Raw genomic sequence first — 21,011 nt, forward strand, 5'->3', positions numbered from 1 at the left:
TTTATTTTCCACGCCTTTTAACAATAGTAATTTCCTTTTAAAATATTTATTAATACCCATTGAAATAAAAGTCACAGCTTTAACAGTTATATAGTCGTTATTTATATTGAAAATATACAGGGATATAATAAAGAACATCACATACAAGTATTTTTTTAAATGTGTTTTTTTTTTTGCTAGAAATCATAAACAATTATCATAAAAACGTTGTTAATTCCACAACAGAAAGTCTACGTAGTTTGAGATAAATGAAAAGTTGCCAAGAGTTGATCATTACAAACATTGAAAGTTGACAGATTGTAAGACAAAAACAAAAGAGTGGGAGAAGAGAAGAGGAAATAGAATAAACAAAACACCGATAATAGACATTATCATGTAGCAATTATTATATACAGTAAGTGCACCATCATCAAATAGATGGCTGCAACACTTGATCACTTTATAGAGGCTTACATAGCTATGCGTGGTTAGAAATTTAAGAAAGTATCTTTTCTTCGTATTATTGTTGTGTTCGATTTCGTTTCGATTCGGAACGCAGCGGGAGCCGGGGGGAGCTTGGTTGGAGCGTTGGGAGAGAGTATCAGCTAATGCAGCATTAAGAGACGTCTTTGCAGCTGGCCTTTGTATTGTATTTAAGCATTTAGTATGTAGAAAACCAGTTCCAATATGATGGGATCCTGAATGCCAGAGGATTCGCCGTGCAGTGTGGCTATTAGATGATTATCAAGCGCATTCATATAAAGCGGTGGCAACTTTGTCCCACGTGCACCGGCCTCATAGCAGACCTAATATAAAAATAAAAAAAAATTAATATATTGAAATTTTCTTTCGAATGGCAATAAATTGCTGCTTACGTTCTCCTGGTCGAGTGTGGCACGTAGTGCCAGTTTATTGATGCCAGCAGCAGCTAGCAGATCTAGGAATGGTAGCAACGCCATCGAAGCGCTTCGGGCCAATTGCTCGGAAATGCGAGTGATGTCAGCATAGTTGGTGCCATTTGTGGCATACCAATCTTCGCACTGCAACAAAAATAAATCATGAAATTTAAACAAGTTCAAGTTCAAGTTTTAAACATTTCCAAACTAAACCATTTTAACTCAGACTTAAGAGACTTGCAATATTGTTTTGGAGTATTAATAACTATTAAAAAGGATACAGTCGAGTGGGCTCAAAAGTTCGACAACCGCAGCCCATTTACATTAAAACCAAATTCTATACATATACCAAATTAATATACAAAAAAATAATAATACTACCAAAATATACTACATGCTGTATTTGGTATATCGTTATTGGACTATATTTTAAATATACCACACACATACCATATGTTGTGGTATATCGTTATAATACTGCAATTTGAATTACCGTAAACCATACTCTACAAATATACCAAAAATATTAATACTACTCAAATATACCACATGTCCATATTTGGTATATTGTTGTAGCACTATAATATACATATATTATTATAGTACTACATTTAAAATACACCACACACACATTTTTTGAGGGCTTATAAAAAAATCTTTTCTTCTTTTTTTTTTTTGTCATACTAAATAAACCTACATGAATTATAAGAGTCAATTAGCAGTTGTCAACTTAATTGAGTATTACGAATTTCTTACTAAGCTTTTATGATAATTTTGTGGAGACTTTTATAGGTTAACATAATAAGTTGTGCAGTGTTTTTACGCACCTTGACAATGAAAATGTCCGTTAAGCGTATTGCATAGTTGGTATTGGAATAGTTGAAGCTGGCATGCACACGCATATTGGCCACACCATCCATGGGCTTGTCATCGATGGGCGACTTGACACTGCAAAAGCAAGATACGGAAATTATTAATACCCTATTGAGAGAGTATCAGGATTAAACTTACCCCACATTGATGTCGCGATCATCGTCCACCCATTTGATGCTGACAATTTCGCTCTGTTCATCGGTGGCTGCGATGGGACCACACACAATATCGATGTCCGTTTGATTGCGCAACGCCTGGCGCACTTCCTCCATTTTGGCTGGCATTATTTGGACCATCAGCCCATCCTCCACAATGCTGCATTTGCCCGACAGCCCGCTGCTGCTCTTCAACGCCTCGTTGAGCACAAAGAAACTGGCGCCCGTAATCTTGCGAGGCTGTCCTTGTATGTTGATTGCTTGCGTGGAATACGCATACATCTCGGCGCGATCATCGTTTATGTTCTGCATGCACACCAAATGCCCGTCGGCCACCTTGGAGAAGTTGCCGGCAAATGCCAATATATGATCAGTGGCATTGTTGATCGCCTTGATCACATCGTTCTGGCGATACCTCGGAATGATCACCGTCGTCTGGCGATCCTCCATGTGTATGTAGAGACCGCGTATGGCGGGCAATGAATACGTATAGTTGCGGAAATCCACCAAAAAATTAATGATCGTTTGCGCAATCTCGCCGTACACCGACTCACGATTGCGCACCGAGATCAATGGACACGGATAGTAACGATATTGGGCACCCAAACGCAATATCAGACGCAGCGGCAACACCTTGGCCCAAGGCACCTCATGCCGATGGATGAGCACACCGACCAGATACGGACTGTCCGGCACAATCACACCCTGCAGACACTGATACGTTGGCCGTATGAATATGAAGCCGCCATGCTCGCGTGATCCCAAAAAGTTCACATTCCGCGGACTGCTAAAAGCCAGCTCCTGTGTACTGGAGCGCGCATTCTCCGCCTCCACATATACATCGTACAGATGCTGGAATATGTCGCGTGGCACCGATGGACCGCTGCTCGCTGGCGGTGGCTTTATCTCCAGCAGTATGATCAGCTCATCGTTGCCCACGTGATGCAGTCCCGATGTGGTAAAGTTCAGCACCCAGCGGTTCATGCAGCAGCTCACTGTGGAAGAGGGGAAAGTAGTTAAGAAAATGTGTGTGAGATGTTTGCTCAACTGTTTGATACTCATTGTTTAAGAAAATATTTACAATATAGTTTTTTTTCCCACAAGTTTTTTCCTGTTCAACTTGCTAATGTAAATAATATTGAACAAGCTATAGTTGAGTCTGTTCGACTAAGATATAATCATACTCATACAATATAGTGTGATTAAAGTAAGGAAATTCATATCAATTCTTTCCATATTTTTTTTTGTTCAAATTTCATATGTTAATAATATAGACCAAGTAAGAAAACTACAGCCCGCTACCCATTTTTAATAAAAGTGAAACAATCCGGTATTATTCTTAAAATTATACCAAACAATATACCACAAAATACTAAAAATATACCGAAGACTGTATTCGGTATATTTATGGTGTACTAAATTCGAAATATACCGCACAAGTAGAAGGAAAATATACCAGATTATCTCCTGTCGGCACAAAGTTATAATACCCTTCTGCTCTATGAGTAGTGGGTATAAAAATGTAAAAATCTATCAAGTAAAAAGCTATTGTTAGATAAACTATAATTGATATAAAATGCAATATTAAGGTCAAACTGAACAAAATGACGAAACTACTGAATTCGGTCATGGAATATTCCCTAACATGACCATAAAAATGAATTAAAGGATAGTAATGAATTTTGCAGTATTCAAAATATTAACATTAAATATTTACTATGATGAAGTCAGCTAAAATTATAATAATGTCGAATCCAATTATGTAAATATGCGCAAATTCTCAGGAATAATTTAAAATATGATTACAAATTTCATTAACTCACTAATAATAATAGAACAATAAAATGAATGGGAACTTATTACAATAATTTAATACTGAATACATTACGTTTGTTATTTTAACGGACAAAATAAACTGTAGAAAAAGTGAAAGCTCTTTAAATAAATGAGTAAAAAAGTTTTCAAGTGTAGAGACTTTGTATTGCAAATGAACGTAATAAAATATTACACAAATTTTACTAAAGTATTTCATTGACCTCAAGTGACATTTTGAAGATTTGTATATATTATGTGGACAATTACAAAACGCATATACACTAAAAGGCAATTGAGAGTAATAGCTGGGATATCGAAAACAAACATTGTCAATTACTATCAATTAAGCTTCTGCTGTACAATTTGATCTTCAGAGCTTACGTTATTTTTGTGCCAAGTGCTCGATCTAATTATCACTATCTGCATTGAAATGCATATTTCTGCAATTGTAGAACAATGCACCAAATTTGATTGTCATATATCTCGCTCATTTTGAAGGGGCGTATCTACAAGTGAGAAAGCTGCAGTCGAGTGTGCTTGACTGTGAGATAACCGCTACATATTTTGAATAAAGACAAATCAGTGCGGTATTACTCTTAAAATATACCGAATTTATATATTGGTATATTTTTATATTTTTCTGTACAAATTCGATATATTTTAAGAGTAATACCGCACTGATAGTAATGAATTTTGCAGTAGACGATATATTATTAGTTAATATATAAACTATGATGAAGGTAGCTTAATATACTAAATTGTAATTGTTTTGTATTGAAATTAAAATACTAGAGTACCAACCATTCCAAATTGTCAGACAAAGAAGCTAAGACTTCATTGCATTAGACATTTTTTGCCTTATAAAATTATTTCTTAAATAACTTCGACACGTTTTATTCGATCGAAAATACTGTAGTTATTCCAACATACAGTTTCTGAAGTTATAATAGTTATAATAACCTTCTATCCTATGGGTAGCGGATATAAAAATGAATCAAATTGATTATAAGCATTGCCACTAAATATAATATCGCTAGCTCTAATACACTATAAGCTATAGTTTAATTGGACGGACAGACAGAAAGACAGAATATATTTAAATACGCTCCGTATCTTTCAACTACATTTTGAATGCAGTAGCGCCAAGTTGTGATTTTATGCTATTCTTACAGTAACAACTAAGTATGACTCGCTACTCATATAGTGTCCAAGGTATAAATGATTAAGTGGACGGACAGACAGACAGAATACAGAATATAATGTATTTAGCTACTCATTTTAAATGCATTATTTAGCCAAGTTTTAATATTATGATATCCTAACAGTAGCAACTAAATATGACAACGCTAGCTCTTATAGTGTCCAAGTTATAGATGTTTAAGTGGACGGACAGACAGACAGGTTGAATAAATATAATGTATTAGCTAATAATCGGAATGAAAGCTGTTTGCTACTTGGTAGCGGCAAGTTATATCATGATATCCTTAAAAAAGCAACTAAATATAATATCGCTAGCTCTTATAGTGTCCAAGTTATAGATGTTTAAGTGGACGGGCAGACAGACAGACAGAATATATATATTAAGTACTTATCTAAATTATGGAATTAAAGCTGTTTTCTACTGCATATTAAATGCATTACTTGGTAGCGCCAAATTATAATTATATGATTTTCTTAAAGTTTTAACTATTAACATTGAGTAGCTGCTCTGAAGCTGCAGAGGATTGTGCATTATTCTGGCAATACTCACTGTTTAGCACCTTGACGTGCACGTAGAAATTGTTCTTCAGAATGAACTTGAGCGTTTCGCGCTGCAGTCGCTCGATGAGCTCGGCATCGTTGCGCACCACTTTGTAGTCGACATCACAGTTGCTGTTGCCGCCACTGCCGGTCACACAAATGGGGGGGCAGAGCGTGCTCCTCGCTGGGTATGAAACAGCCATGGGAATCGCTGGGCGGCAATTTGCGTGACGATTCCATTTTGCGACGCGGCGAACTCTGCGCCGTATTGCGACCAGCTGAAAAGTAAAAAGAGATTAGCTAAGTTAAGTAATACAATTATTTACTATTTAGATTACCACTCTGACTCTGTTCGCTGCCCTGGGAGACAGCGCTCAGGGTGGCCGCCGCTGCCGTGGGCGGTATGGAGCCGCGAAAGAGTTGCGCCACCAAACCCATTGTGGTGCTGGTGTCAATACTGCTGCTGCCCGAGGAGCCAGAGGCAGCTGCTCCACCTCCACTGTTGCTGCTGCCTGCACCAGGTGTGGGCGGCTTTTGGCCAGCGCCGCTGTTGCTACGCTGCACGCCACGACGCGCCTGCTTGGCCTCGCCCCACTGCTGCTCCATGGTGCTGGCCAGTTCGCTGCCCGGCGCAATGCCATCGCTGAACATGACGCTCTTGCGTTTGCGTCCCTTTTTTTCCATCTGAACTCGACGAGTTCGAAGAGCTGCCATCGGTTTTCTTCAGCACACCGACGGGCACAATGACGCTAGGCGGTCCACCGCCTGCTGCTGTGACCTGACGATGCGGTGGTATGGTCGAGCAATACTCCATGGGATTGTTGGGATTGGGCGAACGCATCGGGGTCGGTGGCAGCGCCGAGGGTGGCGCCACTTCATTGGCTGCCTGACCACCCAAAGCATTTGCCTGACGTTCGCTGAGTATCATGAAGCATTGCACACAGACCCGCGACTCCGGTTCGTTGGCGAACTGCAGATGGAAACGTTGCGAACAGCAGATGGAGCACAAGACTTTGCCACAGGCGCGACAGTGATGGCGACGCTTGATCATGGTGAACTTTTGCTGGCATTGCATGCACTGACCGGCCATGTTGTCGGGCACCCAGATGGGCGGCACCTTGCCGAGATTGGCATGCGGATCGCTGTAGCCAACGGCCTCGTAAATGGGACTGTCATCGTCATCATCGACGTCGTCGCCTGGGGAAATCTCAGCAGCAGCCTGTTGTGAAACTTCCTCTTCCGCTGGCTGCTGCTCGGTCTCTGCCGGCGGCGTTTGCCCTGCGCTCGTTTGTTGTCCCACAGCAGCAGCAGCTGCATTTAGATCCAAGGTTTGCGGACGCTGCGGTCGCTGCTGCTCCCCGTCCTCCCCTTCCACTTCCACGGCCACGCCCTCATCCTCGTCCAGCTTGCGACCAGACAGTGAATCCGTGTCGCTAGCGCTGCTGCTAAACGATGAAGCCAACTCCTCGCCCACCGTTGCTGTGGCCAAGGTCGCTTCCTGTGCCCGCAGCTCGGCAAACTCCACTGTCGATGCCTGTGAGAAGTTGTCCACATTTAGCTGATCCGCTGAGGTTGTGTCCTGCTCTGAAAGTATGCGCACAGATTCCTCTTCTGTCACAGCCGACTCTGTGGAGTCTTCATCGTCAATTTCTTTGGGTTTGTGATGATACGAGACGCTGGGGGGCACAACAAATGCCGCTGGCTGATGTGGCTCCACTTCGATGTCTGCCTCGACTTCCTGCAGCATGCTGTCCAGCTCTGTATCAGAGATTTCATCCATGGTGGAGCAAAAGGTGAGCGCTTGACTGCGCTTGGGAGGCGCCTCCTGCTGCTGCTGTTGTTCTTGCAGTTGTTCCCGCTGTACAGGAGCTGCGGGCAACGTTGGCGCCGGCTGCAAATCGAATAGAGATTAGTCGGAGCAATTGGATAACTACCTAAAGTACTTACCGCTGGCTGCTGTGGTGCCTGCTGCGGCTGACTCTGTGTGTCCAGCTCGCTGCTCGTCGCCTCGGACAGCTCGTTGAGCACCTTGCCCAATGCCGAGGATGCGGTCACCTCGCAGGGCAGTATTGACTGCGATTCTGTAGTGTTTGTTATCGAAATGGAGGACAGACCCACTGCCAAATCCTCCACAGCCACCGATTCCACTTGCTGTTGTTGTTGTTGTTCCTCCGGTTTTAGAGGCAATTGCAACGCACTTGGCTTATCACTCGGCTGTTCCTCGGAGCCGGGCGATGGACCCGAAGAGAACGTCGAGCAGGAGGAGGTGGTCAGCGATTCGGACAGCGATGCAGCAACGTCATCGTCGCCCACTTTCGAAGGCTTCGCCTCGCTGAACTTCTTAATGTCCTCGTGGTCATCGTCGTCATCCTCTAGACTGGATATTGCGTGCCGCTCTAGCTGTCGTTCCAGCTGCAGCAGCTGCTCCTGTTCACGTTCCAACTGCAGCAGCCTTTCTTGTTCCTGCTTCAGTTGTTGCTCCCGCTCCAGTTGCTGGTGCCTTTCCTGCTCCTGCTGAAGTTGTTGCTTTAACTGATTTTCCTGCTCCTGTTTCAGTTGTTGCTCCCTTTCTAGTTGTAGCTGCAGTTCCCTTTCCTTCTCGAGCTGCTGTTCCCTTTCCTCCTTGAGCTGTTGTTCCCTCTCTAGTTGCTCCAGCTCTTCCTGCTCTCTCTCTAGCTGCTCCAGTTCTTCCTGCTCGCGCTTGAGCTGTTCTTGCTCCCTCTCCAGCTGTTGTTCCTGCTCCCGCTTCCGCTGCTGTTCCTGCTCCCTCTTCAGCTGTTTTTCCCTCTCCAGCTGTTGTTCCCTCTCTAGCTGCCTTTCCCGCTCCTGCTTGAGTAGCTGCTCCTCCCTCTGCTTCTCCAGCTTTCTTTGCTCTTCCGCTTGTTTCTCCAGCTCTGTCGCCCGCTCCTGTTCCCGTTCCTTCTCCACCCCATTTTGCGTCCAATCGTAGCTGTCGTGCGTCTCCAGCGATTTCACATTGTTGCGATAGTCGTTGAGACTGTTAAACACCTGAGAGACGCCCACAAAGTTCTTGGCTGCGGCGCCAGCGCTGCTGCCATCGCCTAGTGGGCGTGGTGACTCAACGCCCACTACAGCAGTTACTCCAGCTGCTGTTGTTGTTGTTGCTGCACTTCCTCTCAGCTGCTCATCGGCTGCAAGAAAGGAAATAAGTTAGAACAAGACAGCAATAGATATTATTTTTATAGTTATCTCACACGAACCTTTAAGCTCTGCTTCCAGATTGTCCAGGACCTGATCGATGTCCACCAGATCCATAGTAAACAAAAAAACAAAAACTCAACTATGCTCGCATCTAAAGCCTGCAACAAAAAGAGACGTAATAGATGCTGATGAAGTAGTGAATTTCATTTTTTGTTTGTTTGTGCGGTCTCTAAAATTTTCACTTTACGTTAAGCGGCAGGGTGATGGTGGAAGGGGGGAAACTGTGATTGCTAAGTGGGGGGAATGAACGATCCAAAGAGACGCAAAAAGAAAAAAAACGATGGAACGAAAAAACAACAAAGACAACAAAGCGAATTATGATTCATAGCGCAGCAAGAAGCTGTTTGCTTTATGTTGTCTATCGCTTGTCTTATCAGCATGTCCACTGCACATGCATTTTTGGTTTTGTCAATTAACGAATTTACCTTATTTACCCACGGTCTTTTTTTGTTGAATTTCTTGCAAAATATGTTCGAAATACGCGAGCAGTGTGACCGTCGCGCGACACTGCAGCAATCACTCACGCTTGCTCTTACGTTGTTAGCTTCGGCTTACGTTATACGTGGTATTTTTTTGTTTGGTATACTCTGTAGGCAAACTGCTAAGATGTTTTAGTAATCACGGTCACCCTGGTTGCTGCAGATAACTGTTAGTTAACAGAACGTGCTTAACATTAGTCGAACTAAAACCGTTGAATGAGTCGGACGCGGGATTTGTGCTCGTTGGCATCGCAAGTGTAAAGAAATTTAACAATTTATTGCAACGAATTTGTTGTAATTGCATACATAAAATGCACAACGCAACGTGCAATTAATTCATTAAGGTGCAACAAGTGCAATTGAGCGGATAAATATAACGCACAAATCACAAAAAAGAAGAATTCGCGTAGTGAAGCAAAACGCAAACAAGCAGCAAAAAGCAAAACGAAGAAAAACATAAAGAAGCCGCCACCGTTACGAACTATTTGTGTATGCGTGTGTGTGTGTATACACGACAAGAGAGTGCATGTGTGTGTGTGAGTTGTCTGAGCGCCTTGTAGGTGTATTTGTTGGTGGAGTAGTGTAAGAGTTGCTGTGGTGGGCGTAAAAATCAGACAAAAGCAATGCGAATGCAATACGATTAATTTGTATTGCACATTTTTAAATTGAAGAAAAATACTGCAGTAATTTGAATGTTTACCTCTTTTGTTAGTATCTTCTGGGTCTTGTAATTTACTTATGTTCTGTGCGCTCACCAACACTGTCAACCCACACACAAACTCACGCATACAGCGCAAGTAGATACACCAACACAATCTCACACAGACAGGCAGACAGACAGAGAGACATACACGTTTTATGCTTTTACACTCCGCTGTTGAGTAGCACAGCAGCCATTCGCTGCCTCTGTTAATGTTACTGTTACTGGCACCTTTCAATTGAGTTTTCGTTTGTACTCTGTTCGCGCTCTGTTGTCTCATTTTATCATTTTTTGTTTTGCTGCCCCTCTGGCTATTTGTTTATTCTCTTTCGCACTCCCACCGCCTCTCTCACATGCACACACACATACACTATCTCTCTCTCACTGATAGTTGCTTTGATTTTAGCCGCGCGCGCAACTAAAAATTGCTGTTAATTATCAAAATTAAATGAATAAATGTGTAATTTATGAATTCCTCTCTCGCTCTTTTACTCTCTCGCTGCCTATCTATGTTCTTCCGCACACACGCACGCACACATACATCGACAGCGCGCAATTGAATTGTTATTGTACGCGTTTTATTTGAAATTCAATTGAGAAATTTATGTGAAAATCGCGAATGTTTTTTGTGCCATTACCAAAATGTTTGGAGTGATTTACAAAAAAAGAAGGAAATAAAATCACGTGTTAATTTAATCAATTTCAATTCTTTAGCGCATACGATTTTTTTGTATTGCTATTTACAAAATCCAAGAATCAGCGAGATATACTTTGAGTATATTTGAATAGCATAAACAACATAAAGAGAAGATATTTTCGCTGTAAAGCCAAAAAAGCTCTTTATGCTGCCGCTGACCGTCGTACAATTATAAACAAACAAAAAAAAAAAGCAGAAAAAAACAAAAACAAACCTTTGGAATACACTTTTTTCATCAACTTCTGTATTAAATATCGTCGACTTCGCCACCCACGCAACGAAAATGAAATCAAAGCTGAAAGCTGCGCTGCTGACGTCGCCGTCATCGTTGATGTTAATATCATGGATGCTTTTGATTCTGCTGGTGGCCACCACACAAGCAGCTGATGAGGTAAGTTTTGTGGTTTCGTCGAACGAACGAAGGGGAAATGGAGGAGATAGTGGAATGGGTTGTAATAGCTATTTGAGAGCGATAGAAGATTATGGAATAGAGTGAAAATAGGAAAGCAATTGATCTGATCAGTTGTAAGAGGCACAGTGGGAAAATAGAACACAATCGAATTTCCATTATGAATAAATTTTAAATTTAATGTTCTATTTAATAATGACAATCGAGAGAAACTGATGTGAATTAAAAAATAATAAATAAATAAAAAAAAATCTAAATAACAATTATAGCGTTACCTTGTAATATTATAAAACAAAGTGCAAATAGAACTCAATTGATCTGACGCTATGGAAAAATGAAACACAATCGATTCATTATTTTGAACACGCTTTTATTTCTATTTGTGTGGATCATATTCATAAATCGAAATTGAAGCGTATACAAAATAAAAAATCGATTGAGTTTCATTTGATCTTTAAGAAATTATGAGATCCATTGGGTTCTTTTTGCGTTTTAAATTTATCATTAAAAGGCAAATGAAAACTTTAAATATATTTCATATGTTTTAAGATCTATAGTATAGAAACTATTGTAACATTCTATACTTTTCATAATTTTGAAATTGAGTACAACTAATGCAATTGTTCGGCTTAATTTTTCAACTTCTGTGATTGATATTTCCCAATTCACATTTCGATATATTTCAAAATTAAAGAATGCATTTAAATCGATTGATTTTGAAAGCTTGCTTATCTTTGTTCATTGTTGCAACCATCTCATTTCTAATTATAATTAAAGCGGAAATTAAAGTTGTAAAACTGTGCTTGAGTTCATTATTCTTGGCACTTAATTTGATAAAAGAAAATTGATTCGTTAGGGTGTGTTGTAACAAATCGAATTTAAGGCAAGGTGAATCATTTTGTTTTATTTCGTTTCTTTTATCTTCCAAGGGAACATTCAGTTGAGAATTAACTTACCGTATGCATGATGGCTTTTTAATTACCTGGAACATTAATATTTAGAAGTAGTTTTATGTTGGGAATTAAATGTGCCTTCTCTTCATTAAAACTTGGTTGACTAATCCAATTCTATATACAACGAAATAAGTTTTTATCCAACTTATTTTTAAATAAATACATACATATATCATAAATCCTAGATTATGTTTAATTTCCCATGAAATTAGTCATAATCTAATCTAATCTACAAATTTTAACAAAAAATTGTGCTTAAATATTCTAATCGGTTTAGTTTTCAATGTCTTAATGAACTAAAATTAATGAGAGTTGTTGCATTATTACATTTTTTTTTAATTCTCCTGCTAAATAATACATATATATAATTTGCTTTGTTGATACTTATCTACAATATAGACTTTAAATGCAGTTATGAAAGGAAAAACTGATTCACAATTGATAATTTCACACTTAACAGTTGAATTATCACTAAAAATATATCTTATCATTCGTAGCGAAAATATAAGACAAAAATATGTGGTGTATTCACCACAGCTAATCAAAATGTCAATAATAATATGACAACTTTAACAGGGTATTTTGTCGTCGATTTCACACTTTCTATCAATAGATTTAAAGCTGGCTTTATTGAATTCAATTTCTAGAGATTACGAACTAATTTAACCTCAAGCTATTCACTATTCTGCCCACTTTTTCGCACCTGCATAGTGTCTCTCTAGCTGTCTCGCTCTCTCGTTCTCGCTTTACGTTGCTTTTATCAGTTTGTTGTTTGCGGCTTGAGGTTTTCCTCCTTTCTGGTTTTCTCGTTGTACTTTGGTGTCAGAAACTGCCAATTATTATGCAAAATAATCGAGAAACGAATGAACTCTTGACGCACACTAATCAATATATGCATATACATATACAAATATGTGTGTGTGTGTGTGTGAGTTGCAGTTACACTTTGTAACAATGAAAACTTTGCAATGTCTGGCAACGTTGCATTCCAATTTGCTGCAATGCTATTGATATGGCTGCTGTTTTTGTTGTTGCTGCTGTTGTTATTGACGGACACACGATAATGAAGGAGAGTGAGAGAGATGAAGATGCTGTAAAGACATTAAAAACGTCTGCATTGCCGGAGCGCATAAATATGGCAACAAGAATAAACATGTACACACATCCATTCATACATACGTATATGTATGCATGCTTTTAAGTTTGTGCGTGTGTGTGTGACTTGTGATGAATGTTGCACTCACATACGCATTGCCCATAACCAAGTAGTGTCTTGTGTTCTTGTGCTCTTCTGGCTCGCTCACTTGGTCACTCTGCTGTTGATCGTTTGCCAAAGTGATGGAAAAAGGCATCCGGCTGTTGCCAATTTCAGTAGTCAGTTTGTTAGTTTGTTTGTTTGTTTGCTTGCTTGTTTTGTTTGCCAGCCTTCAAGCCAAGAGTCAGCCTCTTTGTGACTTATTGGCCCAAAACATACTCACACTCGCATACATACGCATAAATAGTACATTGGCCCGTTTTGAGCTCGCCACTAAGCGCCCATCACTAGTCGCTGTTGTTGTTGTTGGTCTCTTGTTTATCGTTCCGGTCCAGTCCAGTGCGGTCCATTCCATTCCGTTTCGTCCCTCCTCTTTCTCTGTCTGTCTGTTTGTCACTTGTTTTTGCCAAAATTGGCTTTACTCTGCTCAGTTGTGGTTATGGCTATCGTTGTTGTTGACGTTGTTGTTGTTGCCTCTTCGCCAAAAACATTTTAAGAACGTGCACAGCAAACTGATGAACAACAACAGCTTCAAGGAATGACAGCGGCAGTGGGATAGAGAAAGAGAGTGAGTGTGTAGCCACAGTTTTGAGTGTGCAGGATAATGTAATGATTGGTCATTGGTGTGAGAGAACAGACAAAACAGAGAGACAATCGCACCCACACACACATACAATGCCATTTACACATATGGTTTGGGGGAAGGTGACTTGGAGCTATCTCACTCCAACATTAGTTTTCGGCTCGTTTACGCATTTGCGCTCATTAGCATTATTGGCATGTGTCGTGTGTTCGTGACATTGAGCAAGAGTGTGAGGATAGAACGATAGAGTGAAAGAGAGTCAGAAGCGGGGGCGGGATTGAGGTATGTTTAAAGGTGACCGAGCGCATTATAACACACACAAACTCACACACATTTATAGGATTCAGCTCATCTTTAGGCCATCTTCACGTGCTGTGCAATGGGTCTGTTTATGTTTATGGATTTCCGGGAAGGCATTTATTTGGGCTGTTGTGGGTTTTACTTATTCTCTAGTCTACCTAAGCCTTTTGTGAGAGGGAGGAATGCATATGACAAGCATATGAATCAGCTGATGTTGATGACGTCACAAATGCATTATGTGAGAGGCAACTCGATGATAAATCATCCGATCAAAACCCCACTTAATGTTCCAGATGCATTGTTTTTCTCTTAAGTCTTTCAATTAGTCACGTATGCTTGCATCTGTATTATGAGTGTGAGTGTGTGTGTGTGCTTTTGTCTTCTCATTTGCGTTGCATTTAATGAGCACATACAGTTGTTATTACTGTCTGCACTTTGCTTTTGCTCTCACCTTCGTCTTCGCAGTCGTCTCGCTCATTGCCACCGAAATCGTAAACGCAGTAGACGTCGCCGCTATCCGCTGGCTGCGCTGTCGCCGTTGCCGTCGCTGTTGATGTCAAGATGTTATCAACAGTTTTTTGTATTTTGTATTTTTTTTTAATGTCTTTTGCAAATGTCAACGTCTCTCCACATGCACACACGCACAAACACACTTATATAATATGCAGCGTTGTTACAAATGTACAGTTTGTGCCCTCTATCTGGGGTTCGATTGAAAATCCCCACAAATAATCAGCGTAAATTGCGCTGATGGAATTGTTTATAGACACGAGCTAATTACACAAACGGCAAAGCTAAGCACTTCTCAGTGGCACAGTCATAGTAACAAAAAAAGATCACGTTGCAAATGCCAGTAAACAAGTTAGTGAGAGAGAGGGAGAGCGAGAGAGCTAGTTCGCATCAATTACACATGTTTTCTGACATGTGCATAAAAAGTAAATCCAATTAGTGAATTTTTACATGTCAAGACAACATAAAAGCAAAGGCAATTGCAACAAAACCCAAAGGGTTGCCACAAATAAACCAAAAGCAAAAACATTTGCGGGCCCCGCAGCAGCAGCAGTAGCAAAACCAAAATGTGAGAGCAGAGAAGAGAGCCCAACACGCGTTGTTTAAAGAGAGTAAGCGAGAGAGCACAGCATAAAAATGTGTGTGCAGGCGGCGGCAAAGTAACAACAACAACAACAAGACAGCATAAGCAGGCGAGCATAAAATGTTAAAGTATGGGTGCGAGTATGTGTGTGTGTTTCAGTGTGTTGTTGGGTAGGCAGCAGACAAAGTTGAAGAAAAGAAGACAGCGACAGCTCAGCGACGAACGACGACGCGACGTTGCGATGTGGTGGAGTTCGTGAAGCTCCAAACAGCAAGCAGAGACGTCGGCAGCGAAGTTTGAGGGCTGCTGTTGCGGCAGTTTGGAGTTGTTGTTATTGGTTGGCTCGTTTGGTCGTTTGCTTTGCTTGAATTTCAGTTTCTGCTGAGGTAAACAAAACACAGACAGACTGAGGAGAAACAGCAGGCCCGACCGGCAGAGTAGGCAGGCCAAGCATACAAGATTGAACCGCTGACGTTGACGACGGCGACGTCGACGACGCCGCTGGCTGCAGAAGGGTAACGCAATGTCAATAATCATGCGTTGTTGCCGCTTTTCATTGTCGTTGGTTGTTGCTGTGTAGTCGTGTTGATGTTGTTGTTGCTGTTGCTTGTTTCATATGTTCGCCTGCGACTTGGGCTTGTTTCATTTTGCGGTTTGCTTGCGACAAGTTGTATCTCTGCTCGAACCCGCTGCTTCTCATTCTCTCTGTCTCTCTCTCTTTACATTTCTTGTCTCTTGCACTCGCTTCGTGTGTTTGTAACATGCGTGCGTGCTTGTATTTTTGTATTTATTATTGGTTTTTACATTTTGTTGTCCCACTGTTGATTTTAGTCGTCGCCATTTCCTCTCTTTCTTTACGCGTGGTGCGGCGGCGGCCTACATGTGCTTGCGTTTATGTGTGAGTGTGCTTTTTATATTAACCTTAACTGCAATTTTCTTTGTTCATAGAATGCGCATGTGGCCTGTGCCATGTATTTTTTTTCCACTTTATATTTTACACTTGATTTGTTTACTGCTCGTTGAGTTTATTTTTGTCTTTTAATTGCAAAAAGTAGCAGCACACGCATAAACGAACACGCACACACACACAAACACACATATTTACAATCACACGCACATACATACGCACACTCTTGCAATTGCTCATCCGTTGGTGTCCGCACCACAATTGCGTTTTGTGTTGTTGGTATTCTGGTCTTTTTTCAGTGACGCAAATCGCGCGCAAAATTTTTGTTGATTTCTGTTGCGTTCCCTCTTTCCTTTCTCTATCTCTTTCTGTGTCGTTTTGCGTGCCCTTTTTTGCTGTTTGTTGTATATGGCGTGTATTTCCTGTGCCATCGTTGTTGTTGTTGTTGCGTTCTCTCGCAGTTTGACTTTTCGGCTTTGTGTTTGTGTTTGCATATCATTAACATGGAAAATGTAAGCCGCAAACGAAGAATAAAAAAGAGTTAGCAGCCCACGCAGCAGCTGAGACAGCTGCATTTACACATACACACAAGCTTATCCCACACACTCACATACTTTCATAATTATGCAGCATATTTTTTGTCTCACTGCATTTATTTGATGTTTTTCGATGCTTTTCCAATAAACTTTACACATCACATCTCATTCAGCCGCTGCTCATTTTGAAGTTTTGTGTGTTTCTCGCTCTCGCTCTCACTCTAGCTTCCATTTTGCTGCACATTTTATGCCGTTTTTCCACTATGTATGTATTTTTAAAGCCTACGCGGTCGCCCACGCAAATATTTCAACACATCGAAATGCGTTGCGCCCCCGTGCAATTTGTTTACACGTTTCAAATTTAAACATTATTATTCTTAAAAATTTCCATTTCTAAAAATTTCTTACTTGAGGTTTTTTTTTCGCATGAGATGCCTGTGGTTCATCATTTTGTATACCCTACAAAAATGTATAAACGAGGTCTTCGAATTTCATTGCTGATAGTTCCACATTTGCTTCGAGGGTATCTTGCAGTCGTTCTTTTGCAGTAATAATCATCCCAATGTTGTTCACATCTTTTAAAAATATTTTTTATGGTCTGCTATTTTAATTTACTGCCCATTGTTTGTTTTATGTTATCAAGTAATATTTCACACTTTTTGTGAAGAAATTTTCGTTCTTTGCAATGTTTTTGAGAAACTGTCCGATTTCATTAATAATCTTTAAAAATTATCATGAAGTTTCAAATCAATTAGCAAGAACATTAAATTTTGTACTGGGATTTCCCATTTTTTGTTTGCTGATAACAGTGGATGCAAACCCTTATTAAAAATGTTATTAATGAGGATAAATGCGTTGCAAAATAAGCATTATTGTATGGTGGCAAATAATTATCAAGAGATTAATGAAAATATTGTTATTTCATATACATATGTACTCATTGTAATCACACAGAGAGGTCAGGTTCACAAGAAATTTGAAATCAGTAAAGAAAAAAAACATTTTTGCGCATTATTCAACTCAAGAAAAAATGTGTCTAATTAAAAAGCGAATATAAAATGATTTATTACTTGTTTGCATAAGCAAATGAGATCATTTCTGTTTTAATTTCATTTCGCTGTAATATAGATTATTCAAAATATTCTGAGGATAGAGCCCTTGCCTTGGCTTATCAGTGAAAGCTTTAAATAGAAGAAATATAATACAAAATGGGCAAATTTACTTTGAAAACTAAACGAGTTTTCACTGAACTTAGTCTTATAAAACTGTAGTATTATTATTATGACACAGGAAAAACCCTTGGCTTATCAATTAAAAGTTAAATGTTACGCTTCTGCGAATTTTATAATAAGTTAAAGGGAAATTTTTATTACAAGTTGTTTGTTTAATCAGTAATTATTATATAAAATTTATTTCTAAAAAGGGCAAGGAATAATTGTTGAATATAATAAACTTTAGCATGATTATTCAATTCATACTGACATCCAGTGTTTTTCTGGTTCTTAAAATTCCTGAAAATTCACGTGAACTGATTTGCATCGCACCATGTGAGAGAGAGATAGAGATAGAGGACGAGTGAACTGCTGAGATTTGAACCACAGTAATGGCTTGTTTACCATTTCCGATTCAGAGCCAACTTCCGATTACACACGCGCACTAACACACACTCAGTATGTAAACTCAGTCACCCACACACATACACACACACACACATGCACATAGAAATTTCAATTGGAATTGCAATTCTCGCTGTTTCAATAACGCGCGCAGCTCTGAATACGCCCACAAAACGCGTATAGGTCGCATCGGGTTTTGGACTCTGCGAAACTTTTGGGGCAACAGGAAAAATGCTTCCTATCGGAGTGGAATGACAAGAGAGAGAGAGAGAGAGAGAGAGAGAGAGAGAGAGAGAGAGAGAGAAAAAGAGAAGTAAAGGTTGCCAGTTGCTGGCCAGGCATGTTTGCATATAGAGTGGAATGTTCTTGTCATTCCTGTAGTTTGGAGGATTGTTTGTCTGTTGATGATGATGATGAGGTTGGACCCCGCCCATTTAAGCAACGTTTGCCTCATCAACTACAACATCATCGACGTCGTCATCGCCATCGCCTTCGACCTCATCCTTTGCTGCTGGCTGCTCTTTTAACAACACATCGGGTAACCAAATACTCATTACGGTCATACAAAAGGCAAGAAATTTCGCCACGATCGAAGCTTAAATGCTCTTTTAATGTTCTCAAAATTGGCAATGAAGTGAATTTGTTTATAGTGTAAAGAATATAGTATGTGGTGTATACAGTATATAGTATATAATATACTAATATATCATATCATATCATATATCAGTTTAAGGAAAACTTTTTCTAGCACACATAAATTTAGAATTACCGAATACTTAAAAATACTGTATACTAGACTATATACTGTATAATATACTACTATATACTATATAATATACTACTTTATACTATATACTATATAATATACTACTTATAATAGTATATTAGTATACTATATTATATATTATAGTATTTTTAAGTATTCGATAATTCTAAATTTATGTGTGCTAGAAAAAGTTTTCCTTAAACTGATATATGATATGATATGATATATTAGTATATTATATACTGTATACTGTTTTTAGTATATTATTTGTTTAGAAAACAAAAGTACAAAATAAAATAATTTTTAGTTATGAACGAAATTTCAACATTAAAGGAATTGTATCGAAAATTGTACATAGCGAAAATGAATAAAAAAATATAGTAAGGAAATAAAATCAGAGTTGCATCCTTCAATAAGATCATTTGCTATAGTCGACTATTTTTTTTTAATGTCTGTCGACTTTGCAGGGTATACAATAAAACAAAAACAATTCCCCAGCCATGTGGGGGCGTGTTGTGCTGTGCTGGGTTGGGGCACAAACAAAGTCTGCAACAGATTGCAGCATAAAAGTTTGGCTTTAGCTGCCACTGTTGCTGCTGCTGCTGATGCTGCTTTGGTGGGCTCTGTTGCATGCGTGACAGCTGCTGATGTTGCTGCTGCTGTTGAAGCTGCAGCTGGCACTTATTTTTCAAACTCTGTGCTTCTGCTTTGGATGTCAGGTTATTGACACAAGAAGACACATTCTCCTCTCTTCAAATGCAAACTCAAAAGTTGACTTGAGTCTCATGTTGCAAAATTGATTTTGTTTTATCGGGTATAGGTAATCTACTATACATATACATATATAACATACTCGGTAGCTGATAACTTTGCCTTAGTCATTCACCTTGCGGGTGAAGAGAAGCCATTGAGAAAACCATTTCGAAAATCTGTGAAAAAATCTTTTAAGCACGTAAATGTTGCCAAACACACACAATGAGTAATAAAAAGTAATAAGAAAGAATATGCAACATAAAGTATTTAATATAATTTCGATGGAAAATAAACAAATATTATGTTTATAAATATATTATAAGTGTGCGTGTGTGTGTGTGTGTGTGTGTGTTACATGTATGAGATTTGTGTTTATGTCTTTTATGTTTGCTCTCTTTTGTGATGAACGCACGTGCTAAATATTTCAAATGTCGCATATTTCAACATTTCGCTGTTGTCATTGTGACTCTGACTGTAACTGTGTGTGTGTGTATCTGTGTGTGTTTTGTTGTGGTTGGCGTTGCGAGCCACGCCTCTGTATGCCATCATCATAAATTTTGTGCAAATCCGTTGGAAATTTATGCATAATTCGTTTTCAACTTTGTAGCGGGCTGCCGTTGCCGTTGCCGTTGTCACTGCTGTTGCCCTCGACATTGAGGCTTTAATTGTTGGCAACGTAAAAAAAAAGCAAATAATAAAATGCAAAATAACGCAACATTTTTGCCATTTATGTAAATATTTGCATTAAATTATGCTTATATATCACATTAAATAATTTTGTGTAATCAAATTTTTATATATTTTTTTTGTTGCAAGTTTTTCTATGTGAATCGGCTTGAGTTTTTAATATGTCACGTACTCGAAGCTCTCGGGGCTGTCTCCAACAACGGTTTCACATTTCCGTCTGCTGACGCCGGCTTGAGTCAGAGAATCTAGAGAGAGACACGAGAGTTAAGATTGTTATTATATAGAAGGTCTCAAAAGTACGCTCTCTACTTTATTACACATGCAGATATTTGAGACTCATCAATAAGCCAAGGCAAAAGCGGAAATATGAGTCAAGTCAATTCATGACAGCAAAACGCTATCGAAGAGGTTTTGTTTTTGTTGTTGTTTTATTTTTCCAAACTACGAAGTCGGAACGACTTGATAATGTAAATTGTTTGGCGCATAAATTTGAGTCTCGTAAAAGTATCGCCGCATCATCGTAAACAAATGCACAAAAATATCGATAATTGGCAATCTTGAAAAGTCGTTAAGTTATACAGCTTGTGTCTTAAGAGA

General features: G+C 39.4%; 2 protein-coding genes across 5 annotated transcripts in view; one reads left to right on the forward strand and one right to left on the reverse strand.

Moving 5' to 3' along the window:
* Positions 1-90: 90 nt before the first annotated feature.
* Positions 91-9,206, reverse strand: LOC132791426 (uncharacterized). The gene is given in 11 exon segments (XM_060800332.1): positions 91-785; positions 855-1,019; positions 1,703-1,823; positions 1,887-2,898; positions 5,469-5,625; positions 5,627-5,736; positions 5,797-6,128; positions 6,130-7,349; positions 7,406-8,610; positions 8,680-8,778; positions 9,106-9,206. Coding segments are annotated over 10 exon segments (4,530 nt in total). The 5' UTR covers positions 8,735-8,778; positions 9,106-9,206; the 3' UTR covers positions 91-632.
* Positions 9,207-9,318: 112 nt separating this feature from the next.
* The window catches only part of LOC132791427 (syndecan), a 141,411-nt gene continuing 129,718 nt past the window's right edge, over positions 9,319-21,011 (forward strand). For 3 of the 4 annotated variants that reach the window (XM_060800333.1, XM_060800335.1, XM_060800336.1), the window contains exons 1-2: positions 9,358-9,503; positions 10,574-10,947. In XM_060800333.1, coding sequence (XP_060656316.1) covers positions 10,840-10,947 — 108 coding nt within the window. In that variant the 5' untranslated portion in view covers positions 9,358-9,503; positions 10,574-10,839. Of the gene's footprint in view, positions 9,504-10,573; positions 10,948-21,011 lie in introns of all 4 variants that reach the window. The other variant, XM_060800334.1, reaches the window with a different exon arrangement.

This window comes from Drosophila nasuta, chromosome 3 (genome assembly GCF_023558535.2).
Source record: "Drosophila nasuta strain 15112-1781.00 chromosome 3, ASM2355853v1, whole genome shotgun sequence".
NCBI lineage: Eukaryota > Metazoa > Arthropoda > Insecta > Diptera > Drosophilidae > Drosophila > Drosophila nasuta.